Source organism: Galleria mellonella, unplaced genomic scaffold (genome assembly GCF_026898425.1).
Source record: "Galleria mellonella isolate WM207_F2 unplaced genomic scaffold, CSIRO_AGI_GalMel_v1 utg300, whole genome shotgun sequence".
Taxonomy (NCBI): Eukaryota; Metazoa; Arthropoda; class Insecta; order Lepidoptera; family Pyralidae; genus Galleria; species Galleria mellonella.
The window spans coordinates 3,893,546-3,913,783 of NW_026442068.1; the positions used below are offsets into that span (position 1 = coordinate 3,893,546).

At 31.1% G+C, this 20,238-nt stretch overlaps 1 protein-coding gene across 4 annotated transcripts in view; it reads right to left on the reverse strand.

Moving 5' to 3' along the window:
* Positions 1-19,839, reverse strand: part of LOC113509130 (low-density lipoprotein receptor-related protein 4) — a 35,687-nt gene extending 15,848 nt beyond the window's left edge. The window contains exons 1-18 of one of the 4 annotated variants that reach the window (XM_052895610.1): positions 19,601-19,839; positions 13,349-13,535; positions 12,308-12,493; positions 11,702-11,811; positions 10,466-10,670; positions 9,690-9,816; positions 4,237-4,343; positions 3,912-4,071; positions 3,561-3,711; positions 3,038-3,357; positions 2,732-2,918; positions 2,415-2,568; positions 1,916-2,125; positions 1,641-1,822; positions 1,391-1,554; positions 878-1,015; positions 687-792; positions 426-576 (exon numbers count right to left, since the gene is read on the reverse strand). In XM_052895610.1, the coding sequence (XP_052751570.1) occupies positions 426-576; positions 687-792; positions 878-1,015; positions 1,391-1,554; positions 1,641-1,822; positions 1,916-2,125; positions 2,415-2,568; positions 2,732-2,918; positions 3,038-3,357; positions 3,561-3,711; positions 3,912-4,071; positions 4,237-4,343; positions 9,690-9,816; positions 10,466-10,670; positions 11,702-11,811; positions 12,308-12,493; positions 13,349-13,403 (2,713 nt within the window). In that variant the 5' untranslated portion in view covers positions 13,404-13,535; positions 19,601-19,839. Of the gene's footprint in view, positions 1-425; positions 577-686; positions 793-877; positions 1,016-1,390; positions 1,555-1,640; positions 1,823-1,915; positions 2,126-2,414; positions 2,569-2,731; positions 2,919-3,037; positions 3,358-3,560; positions 3,712-3,911; positions 4,072-4,236; positions 4,344-9,689; positions 9,817-10,465; positions 10,671-11,701; positions 11,812-12,307; positions 12,494-13,348; positions 13,536-15,077; positions 15,099-18,985; positions 19,005-19,596 lie in introns of those variants that run through there. The other 3 variants (XM_052895608.1, XM_052895612.1, XM_052895611.1) reach the window with 3 other exon arrangements.
* Positions 19,840-20,238: the final 399 nt, after the last annotated feature.

The window sequence follows — 20,238 nt, forward strand, 5'->3', positions numbered from 1 at the left end:
AACATAATATTAGTTAATTTATTGATATTAGAAATATGTATTTTAAAATCTAAACGCCATTTAATGAAATAGGTGTATCCAACAATAGTACGTTTTCATAAAACAAACCAATTCTCACAAAAATTCTTAACTTAAAATCCGATTTATATATCTTTCCTGTTTTCCTTAATATTATTTATTTTAAACATGTGATAAAACAGACATTTATTGTGAAAATGGAGAAATTTAGATAAAATAGGACACCTTGAATGGATATGAGGAAATCAGTCTAATTTATCATAATCACACAAACCTTATACGTATGTTTAACTTGAGGAAAAAAAAAAAATAATTGACACGCAAAGGATCAAAAAATTGAAACGAATTCCGTTATATCTGCTTACTTTGTAAGAGAACTGATAAGGAGATATAAAATTTCAACTTACTTAGATTTGATCCTACAATAATTGTTTGATGAGAACCATTCAAGTAAGCACGATTGATGGTATCTTTTTCTACATCAGTCCAGTATATTGAATTTGTATTATGATCCCAATCCAAAGCTACAGCTGACTTTATATTTTCCACTGGTATCACCTGATCGGAATTCAATAATTTAACATACTAATTAGTACATTTATTCTTTTATTAAAAGATAAATATGTGTAAATTAAAAATTTTAGATGTAATTGTAAATGTCTGATTACCATGTCTAATGAATCTGTTGGCTTTTTAGGGTTCAACTGCTTCAATCTGATGTCCTTGCGGCGTGCGTATAATAATAATTTTTCCGGGGTTTCTTCACAAGTTTGACTGAAATAAATAATAACATTAAAAATAAATATTGAAAAATTACAACATTTAAAATCAATATTAAATAATAAATAATAGTAATCACCCGTCAGAAATAAGGTTGAACCCAACAGGGCATCGACAAGTTCGGCCATTACTGTTTGGAAGACATAAATGTGAGCAGCCTCCATTGTTTCCATTGCACCGATTCTTGTAAGTCTTCACCTGACGCAAGGGATGGTAACTGCAATAACAAAAAGAGTGTTTATTACCAAAACTAATCACAAGGATTTACAGTGACGTATTCTAATCCTATAATCACAAAATTATTTTAGTACAGTTGTACAGATAGTTATCTGTATAAGTTTTTGTTGCTATCCAATTTTAAGATTCAGGTCTATATTTAGGGAAAACGAAGCATGGGTTTCTGATTAGTACAAATAGTTTTTTAACTCATATTAATGATATACATTAGTTAGATATTTATGATTATAATCAATTAAATTCTACTCTTGTTTACAAGTGATTCAAATAAAAAAATAAATCATTTAATATAAAGAATGTCTTTCCTAGTATCTTACGTAATTATACTTATTTATACTGAAAATTTATAACTTACCTATGAATGTCCATTGGAACGTTTATTCCAGCATGAACGGTTTGTATACCCATTCCGGTCTTCTTATTAACAGTTGATATGCTTTTAGTGTGCCAGTCGGTCCAGTAAATTGCGTCCTCGAATAAAGTCATTGCAAATGGATGCGGTAATCCTTTATTGGTGATCTATAAAAAAATTATATTAAAAATAACATTGTATTTAAATAAACATTCAAAGTAAGTAGTAATAACTATTTTTAAATTAAATGTACCCGTTTTCGTTCCCTGCCATCAAATGTAGCTTTTTCTATTACATGGTGCTTAGCATCAGCCCAATATATTTTTGATTCCATATAATCAATAGTAAGACCATTGGGCCATACTATGTTATCATAGATGACAGTCTTCCGTCTACTACCATCCATATCTGCTCGCTCTATTTTTGGGTTCGGACCTGAAATGTCGGAGAAAATATTTAATATCAAAATGAATTAAACTGCACATTGAAAATATTTTATTATTATTATATATTTAATATAAAAATTACCCCAATCAGTCCAAAACACTAAAGCATCCCCGGGATGTACAGCAATAGCTCTAGGTTTATCAAGATCATTCGCAGCAATTACAGCCCGCTGAGAACCGTCAAGTGTTGCCACTTCTATTCTTCTGGTGCCTGAATCTGTCCAGAATAATAGATTGTGTATCCAATCAACGGCTAAACCACCTGGTGTCTCCAAACCCCATCTTATAACATCTGTAAGAAAAATTTATTTTTATCTACCAAATCTTTTACCGTCTAAATAGCTTATATATTTATGAATACAGATTTGCCCCCTTATTCATAAAACATCAAATCTCTTATAAACCTATTTTAGCTATTAAACCGTTTTATCTCTTTTACTCTGAATTCCCAATTTAAAAGAAAGTGATAAAATAATGTAACAATTAAAATAGATTTATAGAAGGATTTAGTTTTTTTTTTTTTATAAATGAGGGGGGTTAGGCTTTCACTTCAATTTTAGTGAGAACATTAAAATATTTACCTGACATGTTATTGTTATTCATTTGAGCAACACGTATTACTCTCAAATTATTTTCTGCCCAAAATACAAGCTTCTTTTCGTAATGGAAATCTAAAGCAACAGCGTTATGAAGTCCTTTCACCACCGACATATAATTATCTCCAGTTAACCAAACCTGAAAAAAATAATAAGCATTTCTGAATTTGAAATAGGTGCCTTTGCTATTACTTTGGTCTATGTGGTACGTAAATTTAGCTCCTTATTTCACATAATTATAAATTATGTGTGTTGAAATGTAATATATTACATGCATATTTATTAAAAATTATTTTGTTTACCTGTCGTATTCCGACGCGATTCGAAAAGAGTAATGTGGGAGATTCGCCAGTGGGTTTACATGATCTACCGTCTGGTCTCAATACATAACCAGTCATGCAGCCGCATCGAAAGCTTCCTACAGTATTCGAGCAAGTCTGAGAGCATACTGGGTCTTGTTCATACATACACTCGTCGATGTCACGGCAACTGTATATAAAATAATTAATTATATTTTAGTGAATTTCGTACAACTACATAAAAATGTTAATTTACAAAGAGAAATATTTAAAAACTAAAGCATATTCTGTACAATAAAAATAGCTAACCTGTATCCATCATCGGCTAACAGGAATCCCAAAGGACAATCACAAGCAGGTAAACCATCGTAGGTAGTGATACATATCAGCTCACATTTATCTTCGGAACCACAACTCCTTCTAACTGGACATTTCTCTTCATCATCGCCACGAGGACAATCGTTCATACCATCGCACACGTGTTTTCTATTCACACAATTTCTGAATGCATTACTGATAAGATTCTCTTGGGATTTGCACATGTACTGATCTTCTTCGCAAAAAACTTTACAATTCGTTTCATCCTCGCCATCCATACAATCACGAACTCCGTCACATATCCAAGTTTTCTGTTAGATATATTTGCATTAATTAATGTAACTTTGTCTATATTAAAGGTTTTCAAAATAATATGTATTGAAATTAAATACGTAACAGTAGGTGCTCCAGTATGTATTAATTATGTAAAATAACAACAAGGTAGCTTTATGTTAAATTTAAATTTTTTGTTTTATATTTCCCAAAAAATATTGTTGTTTATATATACACTTACCAAAATACATCGTCCTTCTGTACATTTGTACTCGTCTGAGGTGCAATTGCGCATTGCATGTGGTTCGCAGTTAAGCTCATCTCCTCCATTTGAACAGTCTCGTTCCGAATCACATCTCCATCGTTCCGGAATACATTTTCCATCGCTACACCTAGTAATTTTATTAATCATTTATTTAACACCTTTATTTCAGGAAATAACCTTAATAACAGATGTTTATGTATTTTAATCTTAGGGGCATTTTAAATCTAAAGTTGATTCTAATTAATGTAATATTTTTCATTATGGTTTGTATTCTACAAAGATGTGTTCTTAGGATATATTTACATTTTACTTGAAAAACGTCCTTACTTAAACTCGCCGGCATTACAGCTACCCGGCATCATGGGGCAGGTGTCTTCATCAGTCCAATCGCCGCAGTCGTTGTCTCCATCGCATTGGAACTCTTTCCGTATACATTTCTTATTATCACACTGGAATTCGTTCTCGCCGCAACGAAGCAAGTCGACAGCTTAAAGAACAATAAAGAAGGGATATATTAATTTTATTATCAGTACCTTTAAAGAAATATTTGACCCGTGATTTCGCGTACATGTTCACTATTTCTTTATTGCATATAATATCTTCACTAAAATATAAGAATACTATATTATAAAAGTTTGATCTATCAACTTACGACATTCAGCTTCATCGGAGTTGTCAGGACAGTCGGCTTCTTTGTCACAGCGCCAATGCAACGATATGCATTCACCAATCGCACACATGAATTGATTGTCGCGGCATCTAGTATAAAACAATGTTTTCAATATTAGAGACGTGATCTATATAGCAGAAATTTACCAAAATTTTTGACTCGTAGAGCATTTGCCATGTTTTTTCAATTTTGAGTACTCTATAGTACTTTTTTTCCTTTTAACCTCAATTTTTAGCCTGATATAGACCAACTTCTAATATTATTATAATCTTAATAGTAGGTTTATAATATTACATAGTAAATGCAGAAGTGAGTTTGTTTGTTACACTTTTAAACATAATGCTGCTGAATCGATTATGACGAATTTTGGTATGGAGATAGATGTGACCCTAGAATCGGTTATAAGCTATTTTTTCTTGTAAAAGACTTATAAGGTATGGGGTGAGGGAAGGATAACTTTTGTATGAAACTTTATATTGCATCGTCCGATTTACTTCAAACTTTACAGAATTGCAGAAACTGTTTATAATTTATGTTTAAAGTATACATATTTATTTTTTTCAAACTACCCCTTAAAGGGATGAAATGAGGGTAACAGTATGTAAAAATAAAATAGAATAATAATAATATAATAATAATATTATATGGAAAAATCGTACTCAAATTACGTGCATTCAACTAATTCAGCTCTGTCCTTTTTCCCCATTAATTGACAAAATTCACGTAACAAGTTTGCATTATACAGTGAAAACATATAAAATATCTTTTTTATTACTTTTTATATTTAGATTTACATAACAATTCGATAGTGCTGAATAACTATTACAATGCCGTATTGTTTTATTTTATCAACTAAGTTTTATTAAAACCCTTACAGCAGTCTAGGAGTGAGAGTGTAAATACGAATCAATAGATGACGCTTGTCGATATACGATATATAAATGTTTTTACTACTATTACTCATTTTATATTTTATTATTGACTGATTAATTTGTTACAATGTATCAATGTAATTAGTTCTATGTCAATAATATGGTAAGAACGTTTCGGTTTATGTTGTTTTTTATTTTCTTTGAGCGTTAGTCTTTTATTATTTTCAGATTCGTCGAAAGATTTACTCTGTATCAAATGTTTTTTATTTTGTACTTGATACAAATTTATTATCTATGTTTAGTTCTATGTTAATAATATTTGTAATACGTTATATATTATTTTCTTTTTTTTTGACCAATAGTTTATCTTTTAATGTTTTCAGGTTCTTTATCTTACATCTAATTCTACTTTTTTACTCTTATTTTACAGTGTCATATAATTTTTCATTATGTACGCGGTATAAATTGTTATCTGTAGTTAGTTTTATGTTAATAATATTATAATTGTATCACGTTTTATGTTATGTTTTTCTTTTTTTTTGTAACCATTTTATACATAAAACCATAATTATTTAACAACATCATTATTAACGTGAACGATGCCGTGGGTAAAAGCTAGTATTCTATATAATTTATTTTTATGTAAATGATCTCTGAGGATTGATATAAACGTAATGAAAAAGTAAAAACGTCGATGCGTATGGAATCTTCTTTCATTTCTTGCAAACTGTTCCCTATAGTTATTTATAAACCACACGATTTTGTACATAATCGCTAAAGGCTTTTAGTGGGCTCTACTAAATAGCACGTTAATTGGCAAGTTAGTTGAGTTTTGAAAGGTGATCGGCCCGACGAATCGGCTCTACCGATCGCGTGCCAAATCATGATTCATAAACAGTTATTGAACCTTTTCAATTTTCTATCATAAACTCTAGTAAATAAATAATAATAAATTTAATTTATGTGTTAAATTTATTTATTAATTCTTTACTACATTACTTAAAGAATCATCATCATCATATCAACCTTTAATTGTCCACTGCTGAACATAAGCCTCCCCCTTAGAGGGTTTTGCCAGTAGTTGTCATGCTTGATAGATGGATTGGCAATTACAGTTAGGCTTTAGAGATGTTTCAAGAGCCATTATCCCTCGCTCTCCACTCGACTTAGTCGACTCTTACAACACCTACGGGAATGGAAGAGGTGACCTAGTCTATGCCAGGACCACACGGCTTAAAGAATAATATAAAGAATAATTTATTTATTTTTATGTTCATCTTATTAGAACTAATTTAATTTTTTTTTCAGTAAATTTTGTCTGTCTCAGTGATGAGATGATGGTACTTAGCCGTCGGTATAAGATAAAATAGTAAGTTTGCAAAGACATATAATAGACTCGCGCCGAACAAATCTTTATTATTTAAACTGTATAAACAATGTATATTATTATGTGATATTTATTATGAACATTTCGTGATCCTTATATAATAAATAAAAAGAAATATTTTATAAAATAAAACGATCTTATCGCTAAAACAATCGCTTCCAGATATTGTCGAATAGCGGAGAAAAGAAAAGAACAGTAAAGAGTAGTTGATGCAACCAATGCAAATAAAAATAAATATAACTGATTGAACTTATATTTAACACTTAACCAGCAATATTTTTGATCTGAAGTTAGTTATTATACATAGTATTAATTAAAATAAAAAAAATTATCGCTTGAGGGATTTATACGCTGCATATTTATTTGTTAATTGATTTTCAAATATTTTTAAAAAAGAACCGGAATTTTAAGTAGCCTTTAAAATTATCTCCAAAATTTATTTCATTATTTATTAAAAACTATTTCAAGATAATTAGCCAAAATAGCTCAGATTAAAAAGGATTATCTTTGTGAATTTACAAATCGGTTGGTATTGGTTACAAAAATGTAATAGGCGGAGTTTATGATCCTATCATTTTAGCTAATAAATGGACATTCAATACTGAATTATCCAAGCGTTAAATTTAAACTTCAATCCCTTAATTATAATCTATAAATAGATATTTATTTACAGAATACATACAGCGATGGTTTGTATTTAATGTGTATAGTTAATTCCATGTGACCGTGGAATAGCAGTAGAGATAGCTATAAACACATTTTGCCAACGTTAATCACATCGATGATTTTGTTTTACAAGAAGCCCGCCCACGGAAGTTGGATATATCGGGCGTCTCCTTCATGGGACGCGGGCTGCGCGTAGGCGCGTTACCATGGATACCATCTCAGCCCGCCGCGCCGCCGCCGCGCCCTCCCCCATACTGCGCGCGGCCCACCTCGTATTGATCTACCGACCGTTACAAGCCACCCTGTATAACCCAGCCAGTGACAAAATTTTGACATGACAGACAGACAAACAAATCAACTTTTTAAATTAAGAACATTATAGAATATCATTAAAATTTGTATATTATTATGGTACCAATACGGAAGTAAACTCTATCGTGATGAAAAAAGAGTAATCAAAAGCGGTTCACAATTGGCGACGATATGAAGTAACAGTCGAATTGAAAATCTATTCCTTTAGTTTTTGTACCAAAACGGTACAACATGTAGGTCCGTCTCTTCGTCTGTCACAGCTCTGTATCTTAGCAACTACTAACGTTGTCTATTAAAAATTAGGAATAATTTTAGATATTGTTCACTGAACCTGTTCCAAATTAAAAAGTCTCTTTAGAAAAAAGATGATATCACAGTGACCAGATGATACCACAGCTTAACCTTGATTAATGTAAATATAGTAATAGGTTTAAATTTTAAAGAAAATTTACCAATATGGCCCAAGTGACTTGGATACTTTACTCTGACATGACAAATATGATAGGATAGAAGAACTCAAAATTAATGGACACTTCTATAATTTGCCGTAGTACGACACGACATGATATTGTACAGTTTTATCTTCACGATACAATAAAAGAGTAAAATGTAAAAAAATTTAAAATGTCATCATGTAATGCCACTTCTGTAATATTGTCGCAGAAAGAATAGTCAAAGAAAAGTCTCTATATAAATTCATACATTTTCCTTTACTACTATATTGTAACAATAAAATTGTACGATCTAATGCTCTATGAAAGTAAATCTTTCGAATAAATTTGTAACTAAATGATGTCTATGCATAGGAGATATTTAAGAAAAATCGATAAGTCGGGTCAGTAGAAGCGAAATCAATATTATTTAAAAAATTTGTCTATCTTTATATTTGTTTTGGCATAACACATTACCTACTTTACCAAATTTCATACAGATATCATGATAGTATTGCTAAAGGTCTCACATAAAGTTTGGTGTATGTTTTATGTCGATACACTATCTAGCAGTAGTTAACTACTTACCTATTTTACTTATATGAGCAAAATTTAATGATTACATAAAATAGTCAAATACTAACATCTGGTACTTATAATGTAAGCTTAATTTATTAATATAATTGTTAACGTATATTTCAAATGTATTTATAGTTTGTTATTTAAATGTTGTTATTAACGTTTAAGTATTAAGGTTTCAATCAACCACCTAACACGATCGCTTAATAAAATTGTATTTCTTACAACTCTATTACTAAAGCTATAAATGGTGTTATTACGTGGGTGGATATTACGTGCAAACCGTTCTACTATAAATCTGTCGATTGCGTCATGTGCAACAATATTATACGCCGAGATGATGTCTTTGGTACGAGTTTCATGACCTAAGTAGATAAGCGATATACATTGTGCATGAACTCACGCACTTATAAAAAGTACCTACCTAAGTACCTACCGGTAATATCTAAATATATTTTAAAAATGAACACGATAGTTATATATTCCTAGAATTCAATTCTTCCTGCCAATATCTGAAAGAGAGAATCCTTGCTACCATCTATGATCTAAGAAATATGTTAACGAAGCAAATTTGACATCTGAACATAAAATGTGTTAGAAAATATTGAATTAATCTTTAATTTTAATAAATCTTTCATATAGTAATTATAAATTAGCTTAGAATTCCTTAACAGAAACACACAGAAAATCTATTTATTTCATTAACTTCAGATATTTTGTCAGGAAGGTAAAAAAATACTGATATTATACAATTATTTTCATCTAGAAATTAAATAAGAATATAAGTTAATTAATACTTTTACAATTATAAGGTAGTTGAGTCAGTTTGTCTATTGATAACGCACTAAATGAAATTGTTAAATGGGTTTGTATTTTTACAATTGTAGGAAAATTACTTGGATATTAAAATAAACACCAAAAAGACCATTCCATTAATTTAAATATTGGCTAACGTCGAAACTTTCTATTTAAATTTTTAAAAACAACTCTTTGGTAACTGAGGAATTAATTGTATTTGACCCAGATATACAATTGATACTATCGACTATGACCCCAACTGCGATAAATTCCAATTTATCTTGATAAACATATGCTGATAGTAATAAAAAATTACGAACATTGACTATAATTATTGCTGAGTCCAAATTCAACAATCTGTTTAACAGTCTTAAATAAAGTTATACTTACTTGCCCCTGGTGCAGTTGGTTTCATCGGAATTGTCGCGGCAGTCGTTGTCGCCATCACACACCCAATCTTTGTGGATGCATAAACCGTTGGCGCATTGAAATTGTTCGGAGGTGCAGTTTGCTGCGCCTTTAACAAAAACACAAGTAAATATTTGTTTTTCTAAACCATAAATATTTACGAAAAATTTACAAAGTTGCTATACCTACTAATGGAAATAGCAAATAAACTAATAACTTATTTGATAGAGCGTCATTTGACAGTGGCATATCTGAGAGATAAGGTTCTCTTACATTAGAAATCGCAAAACTGCAAAATATGTGCATAGCTTTAAGAGAGTTAATAGTGTAAGCTGAAAACTAGCGTAAACATATTTCCATATCAGACATTAATTGTCCACTGCTGAACATAGTTCACTCTCTGTTGGAGGGGTTTTGTCAGTATTTGCCACACTTAACAAGCATGTTGGCAACCGCAGTTAGGCTTCAAAAATGTTTTAAGAGGGTTGCTGCTGTCCATCCTTCGTCCCATTAAGTTCATTTAGTCGTTTCAAACGACAACCACGGGAAAGAAAGAGGTAGCCTAATCTACGCCGGGGCCATACGACTATAGCATCACATCACATCACAGCTAACATTGAACTTAACGTAGCTTAACTTAGGTAATGACCTATCTACTGTGTCTTATATAGGTAAGACTATTTTAATTGTAAAGAAGGTACTAATGTAATCTTGCATATTCTGCAGCTGCTTTATAAAGCTGATATGTGCATACTTACCACAATGTGTTTCATCGGAGAAATCTCCACAGTCGTTGTCACCGTCGCATTTCCACTCGATAGCAATGCACACGTTGGTATTGTGGCATATCTCGCGATTTTCGTGCTCGTCACACGATCTCCCGCAACCTGCCTCGTCTTCGGCTTCCGCGCAGTCCGCCACACCATCACACCGTTTTTCCATTGGTATGCATGTACATGATACCTGAAGACAGTAAATAATTTAGTAATTAAAGTTCATAACATCCTTATCGAATTCAGTTGTCACAAGAAGGACGAAGTAGTAATTCCCATCTACAAACAAGCTGATATTCTACCACGTATTATATATAACTTAATGAGAATATAAACTAACTAATAATTAACCCAACTATATGAAACTGCTGATGTACAATAGTAGTATACATAAAAAACCATTTAGACAGTGTTTTTGTAATAATTTCAACAAATCTTGGTTCTTTTCGATGAGTTTCATTAAAAAAAAAACTACAAGTCTTGTAATAGTGAAAAGAACCTAGGTAAAACTACGACTTATCTAAAATGATGGATTACGATGTTATTTATATAAATATGGAGTACTTCGCCCTGACTGTCAAGAATTACATGCAAATAAAACCTATCCCAATATTTTTATGAAAAATTTCCTCATATAAGAAGTCGTATTAATGTTTGTTGAAATTGGATTGAACAAACAACTTTTCCGGTTTCAATAGGAAGAACAGTGCATCGAATCAAATTATCCAAACAATAGAGAATAAGTGTATACAATAGACTCCACATCTCATGTACATTCGATCTTTCCTCATCCATATATTACTTTTCCTAATACATAATGTTCTTTTGTTTTCTGATTACATTCATTCTGAGATTTATATATTCTTCCTTCCTTCAAGATTGCATGCGCTCCATTACTCGATATTAATATAGTATTCAAATGTACAGGAGACAATAGGGACAATTTTGTAAAACTATTTTTTAAAATTATCAGTAAAATTACAATTTTAATTTATTAGTTTAACAAAACTATTATAGTTTGGACCATCGACAATAAAATGTAAAGCAGTTCTGATACAATTCTAGTAAAAAAATAGAATATTAATTTCATTGCAATATAAAATTGAAATTTTTATTTTAGAACATTAATATATATTTTATGTATATAGATATGTATTGGTATACCTTTAAAAATGTTATTATGTAGCAAAAAATTTTATATACATTAAAGAGAAATATTACCTGACACGAGAAATGTTGTTTGAGGCATGGTAGATGACAACCACCATCGTCCTCGTTTTCGTCTGTATCCATTGCCACGACGTAAGATTCCTTATCGCCAGTGGAGCGATCTAAAGGAAGATGAGGTATTCTCTTAGTTGTACGCTTTACTACATGTAGATAAAATTTTAGTCATACTCGTGTTAACGAGGAAGTGAAAATAAAATGTGTCAACGATAATAGTAATTAATCTTAATAGGCATTGTCTTCGATTGAGAGAAAACTGAATTAGTATATAAATGCTTCTTTAATTGATTACTCGGAGAAAATTTTAAATAAACCTTTTAAAATGTCTTAAATGCCGAAACTGATTAGGTATTTATCATAACAATTATTCATTTATTTACTTATTTATTCAAACGATGTCATTAGAAGTTCTTGTCGTTTATTTTTTATAGAAGAATACAACAGTTTTTCTAACAGCGTTATGTATTATTTCTGTCTAAAAATATTTACATAAATTACAAAAAATTAAACAAAAGGCAAAATTTAGGTAGCCTTCTTAGCTATGTCTTCCAGCCAACCTTAGTATGGATATAGAAGCAATAAATATAAATCGGTACTTACGATTCCAAGGTTCCACGCGAGTGTAAGGACTGTGTGAATCTCTGCGTATCCCCTGTATCGGGACCGGCGCCATCGCTGGTGGTTGGTAAGGAGGCACGCGGCCGAAGGGCGAGCGCGGGTCTGGTGGTTCCACCGTCCCGTTTCCTGCCCGCGGCACCGCTAATGGCGGCGACTCGTCCGCATTCACTGCACATCATGTACTTGATTTACAGTTTACAGTTTCAATTTTACATAAATTTTTCATGTCTCATAACATGAAAGAGGTAGAGTGAAGTTTATGAAAAAAATATTGAATTTTAAAGGTTTTCAAAAGATCTTTTATAAAAGAAAAACCAATGGACTGGCTATACAAGAACTTGTATTTATTGTTTCTCTATATCTGTATCTATTATTCACTTTTATCATTGATATTTTCGAGAACTTGCATTTATGCAACTTAAAATAGCGAACAAACTAATGGCCCACTTGATAAAATATTGCAACCATCGTTTATTCTTACAGACATGAAGGATACTTCCATATAGTATAGTACTTAATGGTCCGTAAGTTTTTTTTTATACAACTTAGAATGGCAAACAAGCTGACGGCCCATCTGATGGAAAGTGGTAACCATCACCTATTGACATGAGCAGTACCATGAACATAACAGAGTATACTGTTTCCCCCATGATACCCCCCATGCGTTGCCATGAGCTGCTTGCGTTGCCTGAGGACTCAGATGTTATTCCTCTATACCCTGTAACTTCACGCCACATCCCACCCTTCAAACCGAAACACAGCAATGCAAACACAACCGCTTCACGGTAGAGACACGAATAGGACAGAAGTACCCAAGCAATCGACTTTTGTACAAAGTCTTTCTCTGGTTGTTACTTAAAAATAGAAATATAGTCATAGAAGTAAAGTTGGTTATTGGCAGAGACATACACAAAATTCATATTTTTTTTAAACAACCACAAATAATTTTTCTAGAACTAGATAGCCGACCTATTTGTTTTGATCAAATATTAATATAACTGATAAAAAAGTTTGAATACGTACCACATAGCCAGAGAAAAGTAACGGAGGTGATGTAGACAAGGATCGGTGCCGGCATGGTGATCAGTTCACCAGTATTGCGGAGGTGGTTCACATCACTTAGGTGACTTGCGAGGCGGGCGCGCGAACACTCCTCACCCACGACGGTCGCAGCATGGCTCGCCGGCGGTGTCTCACGGAATGCACGGTGCTGCACACAATTTGAAATCCGTAAGAATTATATATTAGAAAAAAAAAACAATATTTTGTTCCACAAACAAAAACTGTATTCAACGGAGACAATAATTATGGAATCAATACTAGAATAAACCCTTAAGGCTTGTCCAAAGTCTATGAACATTTTATCCCCGCATATAATTTCCCTTTGCATAGGTTGTAGCATGAATATTTAGAAGTTTTACTGTGACTAAAAAATTTACATCAAAGACTTTCTCTTCGGTTTGAAAAGCCGAGGTAGATGAATCAAACCTAATTGAAATTATCTCCACTAAAATATATACCTTATCTAAGAAGATATTATTATCATTATTAATTATAAAATAATCATTAAAATCAACACAAAATTAGTGCAGATGCAAAGAAATCCCTTAAAATGCTATGAATACCATTTAGTGGATACATAATTATAAAAATCGTGTTCATTGTAATTTCAGGGCGTTGGTCATAGTAATTTTTGAACGAAGTGATACTTAATAATTCCATTATGCATTATTCCGTATTATTAGGTTTATATATTTACATTTCTAAAAAACTTTTTACTGACAATAAATATTTTCATTTAGATTATATAAAAAAATCTGGTTTAATTTCACTAGAGGTTTAAAAAATGTAAAATTATTAATTGTTCTTTATTTGATTTAGTTTTATGTGTTAACTATTTATAAAAACTCTCGTATGTTATTATATTTGGACTTTCCTTTAAGATAGTTTTAAATGTGTTAATGACTTAATGTAATATTAGTCGCGAGTCAATTTCCTCGAACGACATCTATATAATCGATACTTGCGCACCTACTTTTTCTGTTATTTTCTCAAGTTATTTACAAAAAAAAATCTGCTAATATTATACATGTAAAGTTTGTTTAAAAAAAATAATTATTATTACACAATTAGCCTAGACAAATTGTATAAAAATCCATAGAGTTAATATAATACTACTGAGACTATTCTACTCGAAACCACTGCACTGAACAGGCCCGAGTTACTTTGAACAAAAAAGGTTTGTTGGAAATCTATACAACTAGTTATTTATATTTAAAAATTTTATATTACAAAGTAAAGTATTTTTTTTATACAGCCTTTCAATATCAAAATTTTTCGAAAGACATTATTATATTCATTTACTTTATTACGTTGATACTTTTAAATGATAGCATAAAATCATTTTCCTATTTCGTGAATATAAAGGTAGTGCCTACTTTTAGATATCGACATTGTTACTTTGTATTATTGATCAATTAATTGTAGCGCCAATAAGCAATTTCAATTAATTCAAAAAGGTTTAATTCCAAATTCGAATGTTATTAAAAAAAATAGATCGCATGTTTTATTTTGTTTGCATAAAAAGAGAACGCCATAAAAATGCTATGAGTATATGCAATTTGAAATAGCAATATAATTACGTTATTGAACAAACCTTAACAAACGAACGAATATATAAATGATATGAGCAATAAAGCTACTCTACTAACTTAGTATATAAACTATATTTTTACCGAAAAGTTATAGGTACCTTACATAAAATACTCGATCAATTTTACTTGTGGAATATTAATAATTTCTTATATATAATTTCATTTGGAACAGGTAACAACAAGAATAAATAAGAATATTTCGATATTTTTTAAATAATAAATTGAAAAATTTCACTATTTTTTCAATGTCAAATGTAAAATACAAATCAATTTTAATAAAATTTCACTGGAACACTGTAGTACTAGCCAAACAAATAAACGTTTTAAAATTGCAATTAAAGAAATTAGTTTGCCCGCCAAAATAAAGTCAAAATAAGACAAAATAATATGTCTAATCTTCCTCACACTTCGTATTTTCCTTATATCTCATTCTAACTATAACTGTCGTTGATACCATATTTATTGAGATCACAGGTATTTTCCTTAATCTATGACTGTACATAAACAATTTTAACCTCATGATAATGAGGTCATCTGGATACACTATCTATCATTCTGTTATAAACGTTCTTATGAGATTTTATATATTTGTACTAACAACAAAATGTTTATCATTGTGAATTGTATTGGTACCAAAAATTTTGTAGGCACCTAACTGTATTGACAATTTATTCAGTTTAACAAATGGCTAAATAAATTACTGCTTGTTTAAGATAACTATTTATATTATTATGTTTTTACCTAATGATTATCTGGTAAAGAATGCTACATGGCGTTACTCTCGATACCTACACATAGATTTATTGTGTAGTTTATTTAAACTATAATCCAAGAAGAGAATGTTTGGGTTCACAATAATGTGCAGTATACTTCATACGTTCTCATACGAGTACAGTAAAAGAAGTAAAAAATCATTATTTTTAGATATAATAGAACCGGTTAAATGAGAGATGAACTCACACGCCAAGGATTCCGTACATAAAATAATCTATAAATAGATTTTAATTCTTTATATATATCGGATAAAATATGATATGATAATAAAATGCAATAGACACATAATAATTATTGAAATGTTTATTTTGGGCCACAAATACGATTGAAAAATGAACCACATAAATGTATATGTACGTGAAATTTTTGGATAATTTTTCAAAAACTATTCTAGTTATCTACTTTCCTAGTTATCTATTTATTATATATATGTCGGGGGTGGGAGGGTGAATAATGATTTATATGTTTGTTTATAAACTATATATTTATTATTACCAATTTTTCCCTTCACAAGCTTTGTGGGTAGGATGGAGGCGTAGAGAATAGTATATTTTTTTACATTTTCTAATCATAACGCGATAATTAGTGCTATAAAAATAAAAAAAATATTTTGTTAACAAAATGTGCAAATTAAGCGCTTTCAAATGTTGCTATACTTGGATAAGTAGTTCCGTTTTCCATTTTTAAGTATAACTTTTGAGCCCCTCAGCAAACAAAATAAAATAAATTCAATTATCAATTTATAATATGGGCCAACAATACCTAAAACTATTTCAAATTTCAACTCGATTTCATTGATACTCGCTGAGACATAGCACTGTGCAAAACGGACAGTTGGACGGATGAGCAAAATCTCACCATAAGGATTCTTTTGTACTTTTCTTGTACAGAACCCTAAAAATAATAATGCCACTATAGAACCTGCCCTTCCCTGTACAGATGACGCCGTGTCGTATTTGTTATAGAGGTAAGTGCGTTACAATAGCCCCCCAGTAACGTACTATAGTGTGCCAGGTGAGGCAGATTTTATACAATATACAAATAACTCACTTTATATTTAGACTTCCTTTACCATTAAAATAAAACCCGATTTAGAAATAAATTTGTGATTTAACGTTATTGAAATAACTCTGTGGCTACATGTGGATCTGTTCCTTTCGGAGGTATCTTATATTATATTGTATTATTAGTTTAGCTATTTTTCTAAATCTGCCTGAAAACATTTCAATTAACTTATTATATTGTATGTTATCATACTCTATTAAAAATAAAAGTCCATAACAGGTACTAGGTTGACACCGCCCCACAAAGTTATATCTACCGACTTACAACTTTCCTCTTGTTTATTCGTATAAATTAACTCTTGTTTTATTTAGTTATTTCACGTATCACCGGCACAATTAAATGTCTATAAAAATATAAGGTAATAAACAATTTACGATTCCAAATTAGTGACGAGCTTTTTAGCAGCCATGTTGTGAGGATATCGGGGCGCATGCGCGTTCGGTAGCCATCCCGTAGGCTACTTGTTGATCTCATTTTCATTCACCACGCAGAGAACGGCGCATTCTACGCAGTTAGGTCAGCTAAGACCTTGCATGTAAATCAGAGACAGTCTAAATGCTGATGGATATATAAACTTATTATACCGTTTTAAATACAAACTTAACTCGGAAATCGAGCGTTTACACATAAGGCAAATTGCTTTGTCACGTAAAGATTCATACATATGTTATTAAAAATATTTGTTTAAAAATAGATTAGGTAATGATATAAGAGATCATGAGATTCAATTAATGATCGTAACTATATTAATATTCTAAATATGTAATTAAACGTAATAAAGGTAGATGTTAACATTCTTGATTCAACATGTGAATCCAGACTGCGGATTTTGTCACTTACTATTACAAAATCATAATTATACTTAAGTTTTAAAAATATATGTTAATTATAATTGAAATAAATTTATTTGCTAGAAATATTATTTTAATGTAATATCTGTCGGTTTAACTTACGTGTAATTACATTGTGTAATCAAGAAAACTCGACTAGTTTCGGAACCAATTCGGGGCCCTTAGTAATGAGCGGCTGTGACGCGAATGGGACCCTGACTAGTTATTATAGCTTTAAAATATAATGAGTGCTTATAAATCTTTTAACAATAGAGATATTATTGATAGTATGTTACATTTTTGTAGTAATGAAGATAATTATGTTCTGCCCCATTTAATAGCATGCTATCATCCAACAAACATCGTTTTAAACTGACAGTTAAAAATATAACATTACATATGTATAAAGTTTATATGGTAGCGGCAGCGATATATTGACGGTGCTACTTAGCTATAAACGTTCGACGCTTGAATTTTTCTATTATTTTTCTTTAGTTATAAAAATAAATAATAGAAAAATTCAAGCGTGCTAGATAATTACATTAATGGTTATAGACAATTGTTGTTTTAGGTATTATTAACTATACTTATTATCTATTTATGTAATAGTTTAGTTAGTTATATATTAAAGTTTAAATTTAGTAATATATTAAAATGTAATTTTAGTTTCAAATAATACGATGTATAGCCGTAAGTTTCGATGTTCGTTCAACCGATTGTTTCTCCATCCTGAACACTATGGGTATATAAGATAAAGTATATGCCGATTATTATTACTTGAGACATTAAGGAGCTAAAAGGTTGTGTTTATAAAATGAGAAAACTCATTTCACATTTATAATATTAGGAAGTACATTTACTTATATTTGTAAATACTAATTTATTTTTATAAATTACTAGCTTTTACCTGCGACTTTGTCTGCGTGCCTGAGATATTTTTGATCGCATAAAAAGTAACGACTGACCGAGATAAAAGAAGTCTATTTCCCTTCTCCATCCCATATAGTACGTATATGCCAAATTTCAAAGTAATTCATTCAAGAGCTATGAGATAACAAACAAACAGACTCCCTTTCATATTTATAATATTAGTAAGGATTTGCATGAATACTTAGTAATTTGATATTTATTATCTACTCAAATACGAATACTAGATACGAAAATTAAAAGACATACGATCATTCTCAGGTATTTTAACATGTAAGAGGAATTTATAATAATAATATAAACACTTCCCCCATGGGTGTGCCAAATAAATAATTATGTTAGCGAAATGTATCTAGTGAATGTCATATTTTGTAAAATCATATGTTTACATAATATAAATAGATACTTACCTAGTATAAACATGTTAAAGTTCTTAGTAGGTATCGACGATAGACAATTATCTACAAATATCTGTCGGAATTATGTATATGATATATATATTTGTAGTATCTACTTTAAAAATCAAGTATCAGAGAGATATTTTATGGTATAAAAAACATTTAAACCATAGAAGTTTTGGATACAACTGCATTCGAATATTAAATAAATAACAGGGAAATATTTTTGAAAATTATAACAAAATTTTGCGAATACGTATGAAAATTGAGCGATCAATACGGGGGGTGAACTGCGCGGAGGCTTGCGCCCACGCCCGCCCCCGCGCACCTATTCCTTACCCCCTCGCGCCCTCTTGGAACCCGAAACTCGGCACCTCCTGCCGCCCACGGGCCTGACCATGAAATTCAATTTTACGACGTCAAATGCCATTTTTACCCCAAATACTATGTTTAGCATCTTCTTATGGCAAAATTGCGGAAGCAGATTGACATCCATGTAAAAGGTATCAGTACCATAATCACATAATTTCTCGCTTTAAATTAAGAAAGATTTCACGAAAGAATGGAAATGTTATATTCTGATACATATATATTCAGAAATACACATTATGTTTGGTACCTACCTACCTCAATCCAATAGATGTGACAGTATCTTTGCTAGATTATGGTTCACAAATCACCAAAACATTAGCGTCTTTACTTGGTTTTTCCGAAAGCACGTCACTTTATGACACTGAATGTTCCCGAATGTTACTTCACTTGTTCTTTTTAGGTGGCCTGCTTGGTAAGATATTTTGCTTTATGGTAAGCTACTGGCGCATCTGATGTGTCCTGTTCGCGAGACTAATGGATACTAGGTGAGCTGGAACCTCGGCCGCCCCTCCGCGCACACCCCCCTTGCGCCCCCGCGCAGTCTGCGCCTCGTCGATGAATGGAGCCCACCGCCCCTGCTGCCTTGCTCCTGTATATAAATCCGTTTCAACACTCTTCATCATTTGTTTTGTATCGACTACTGTGAATAACGCCCGATGAAAATAGATGAAGTGCTTATAAATATAGGTGAATTGACCTGATATTTTGATCTCTTCGACATTTTTTATCTATAATCCAACTATAAGGCTACATAATCACCCAACAGAACCTCTCAGGGAAGAAATTAAAATTAATATATCATTTTCTTGTGTTAATAAATGACGAAAGGCCTTTGCTTTGAAAAAAATAAATTTATGGAAGTTCTTAGCTGAGTCGTATAATATTTTAATTAT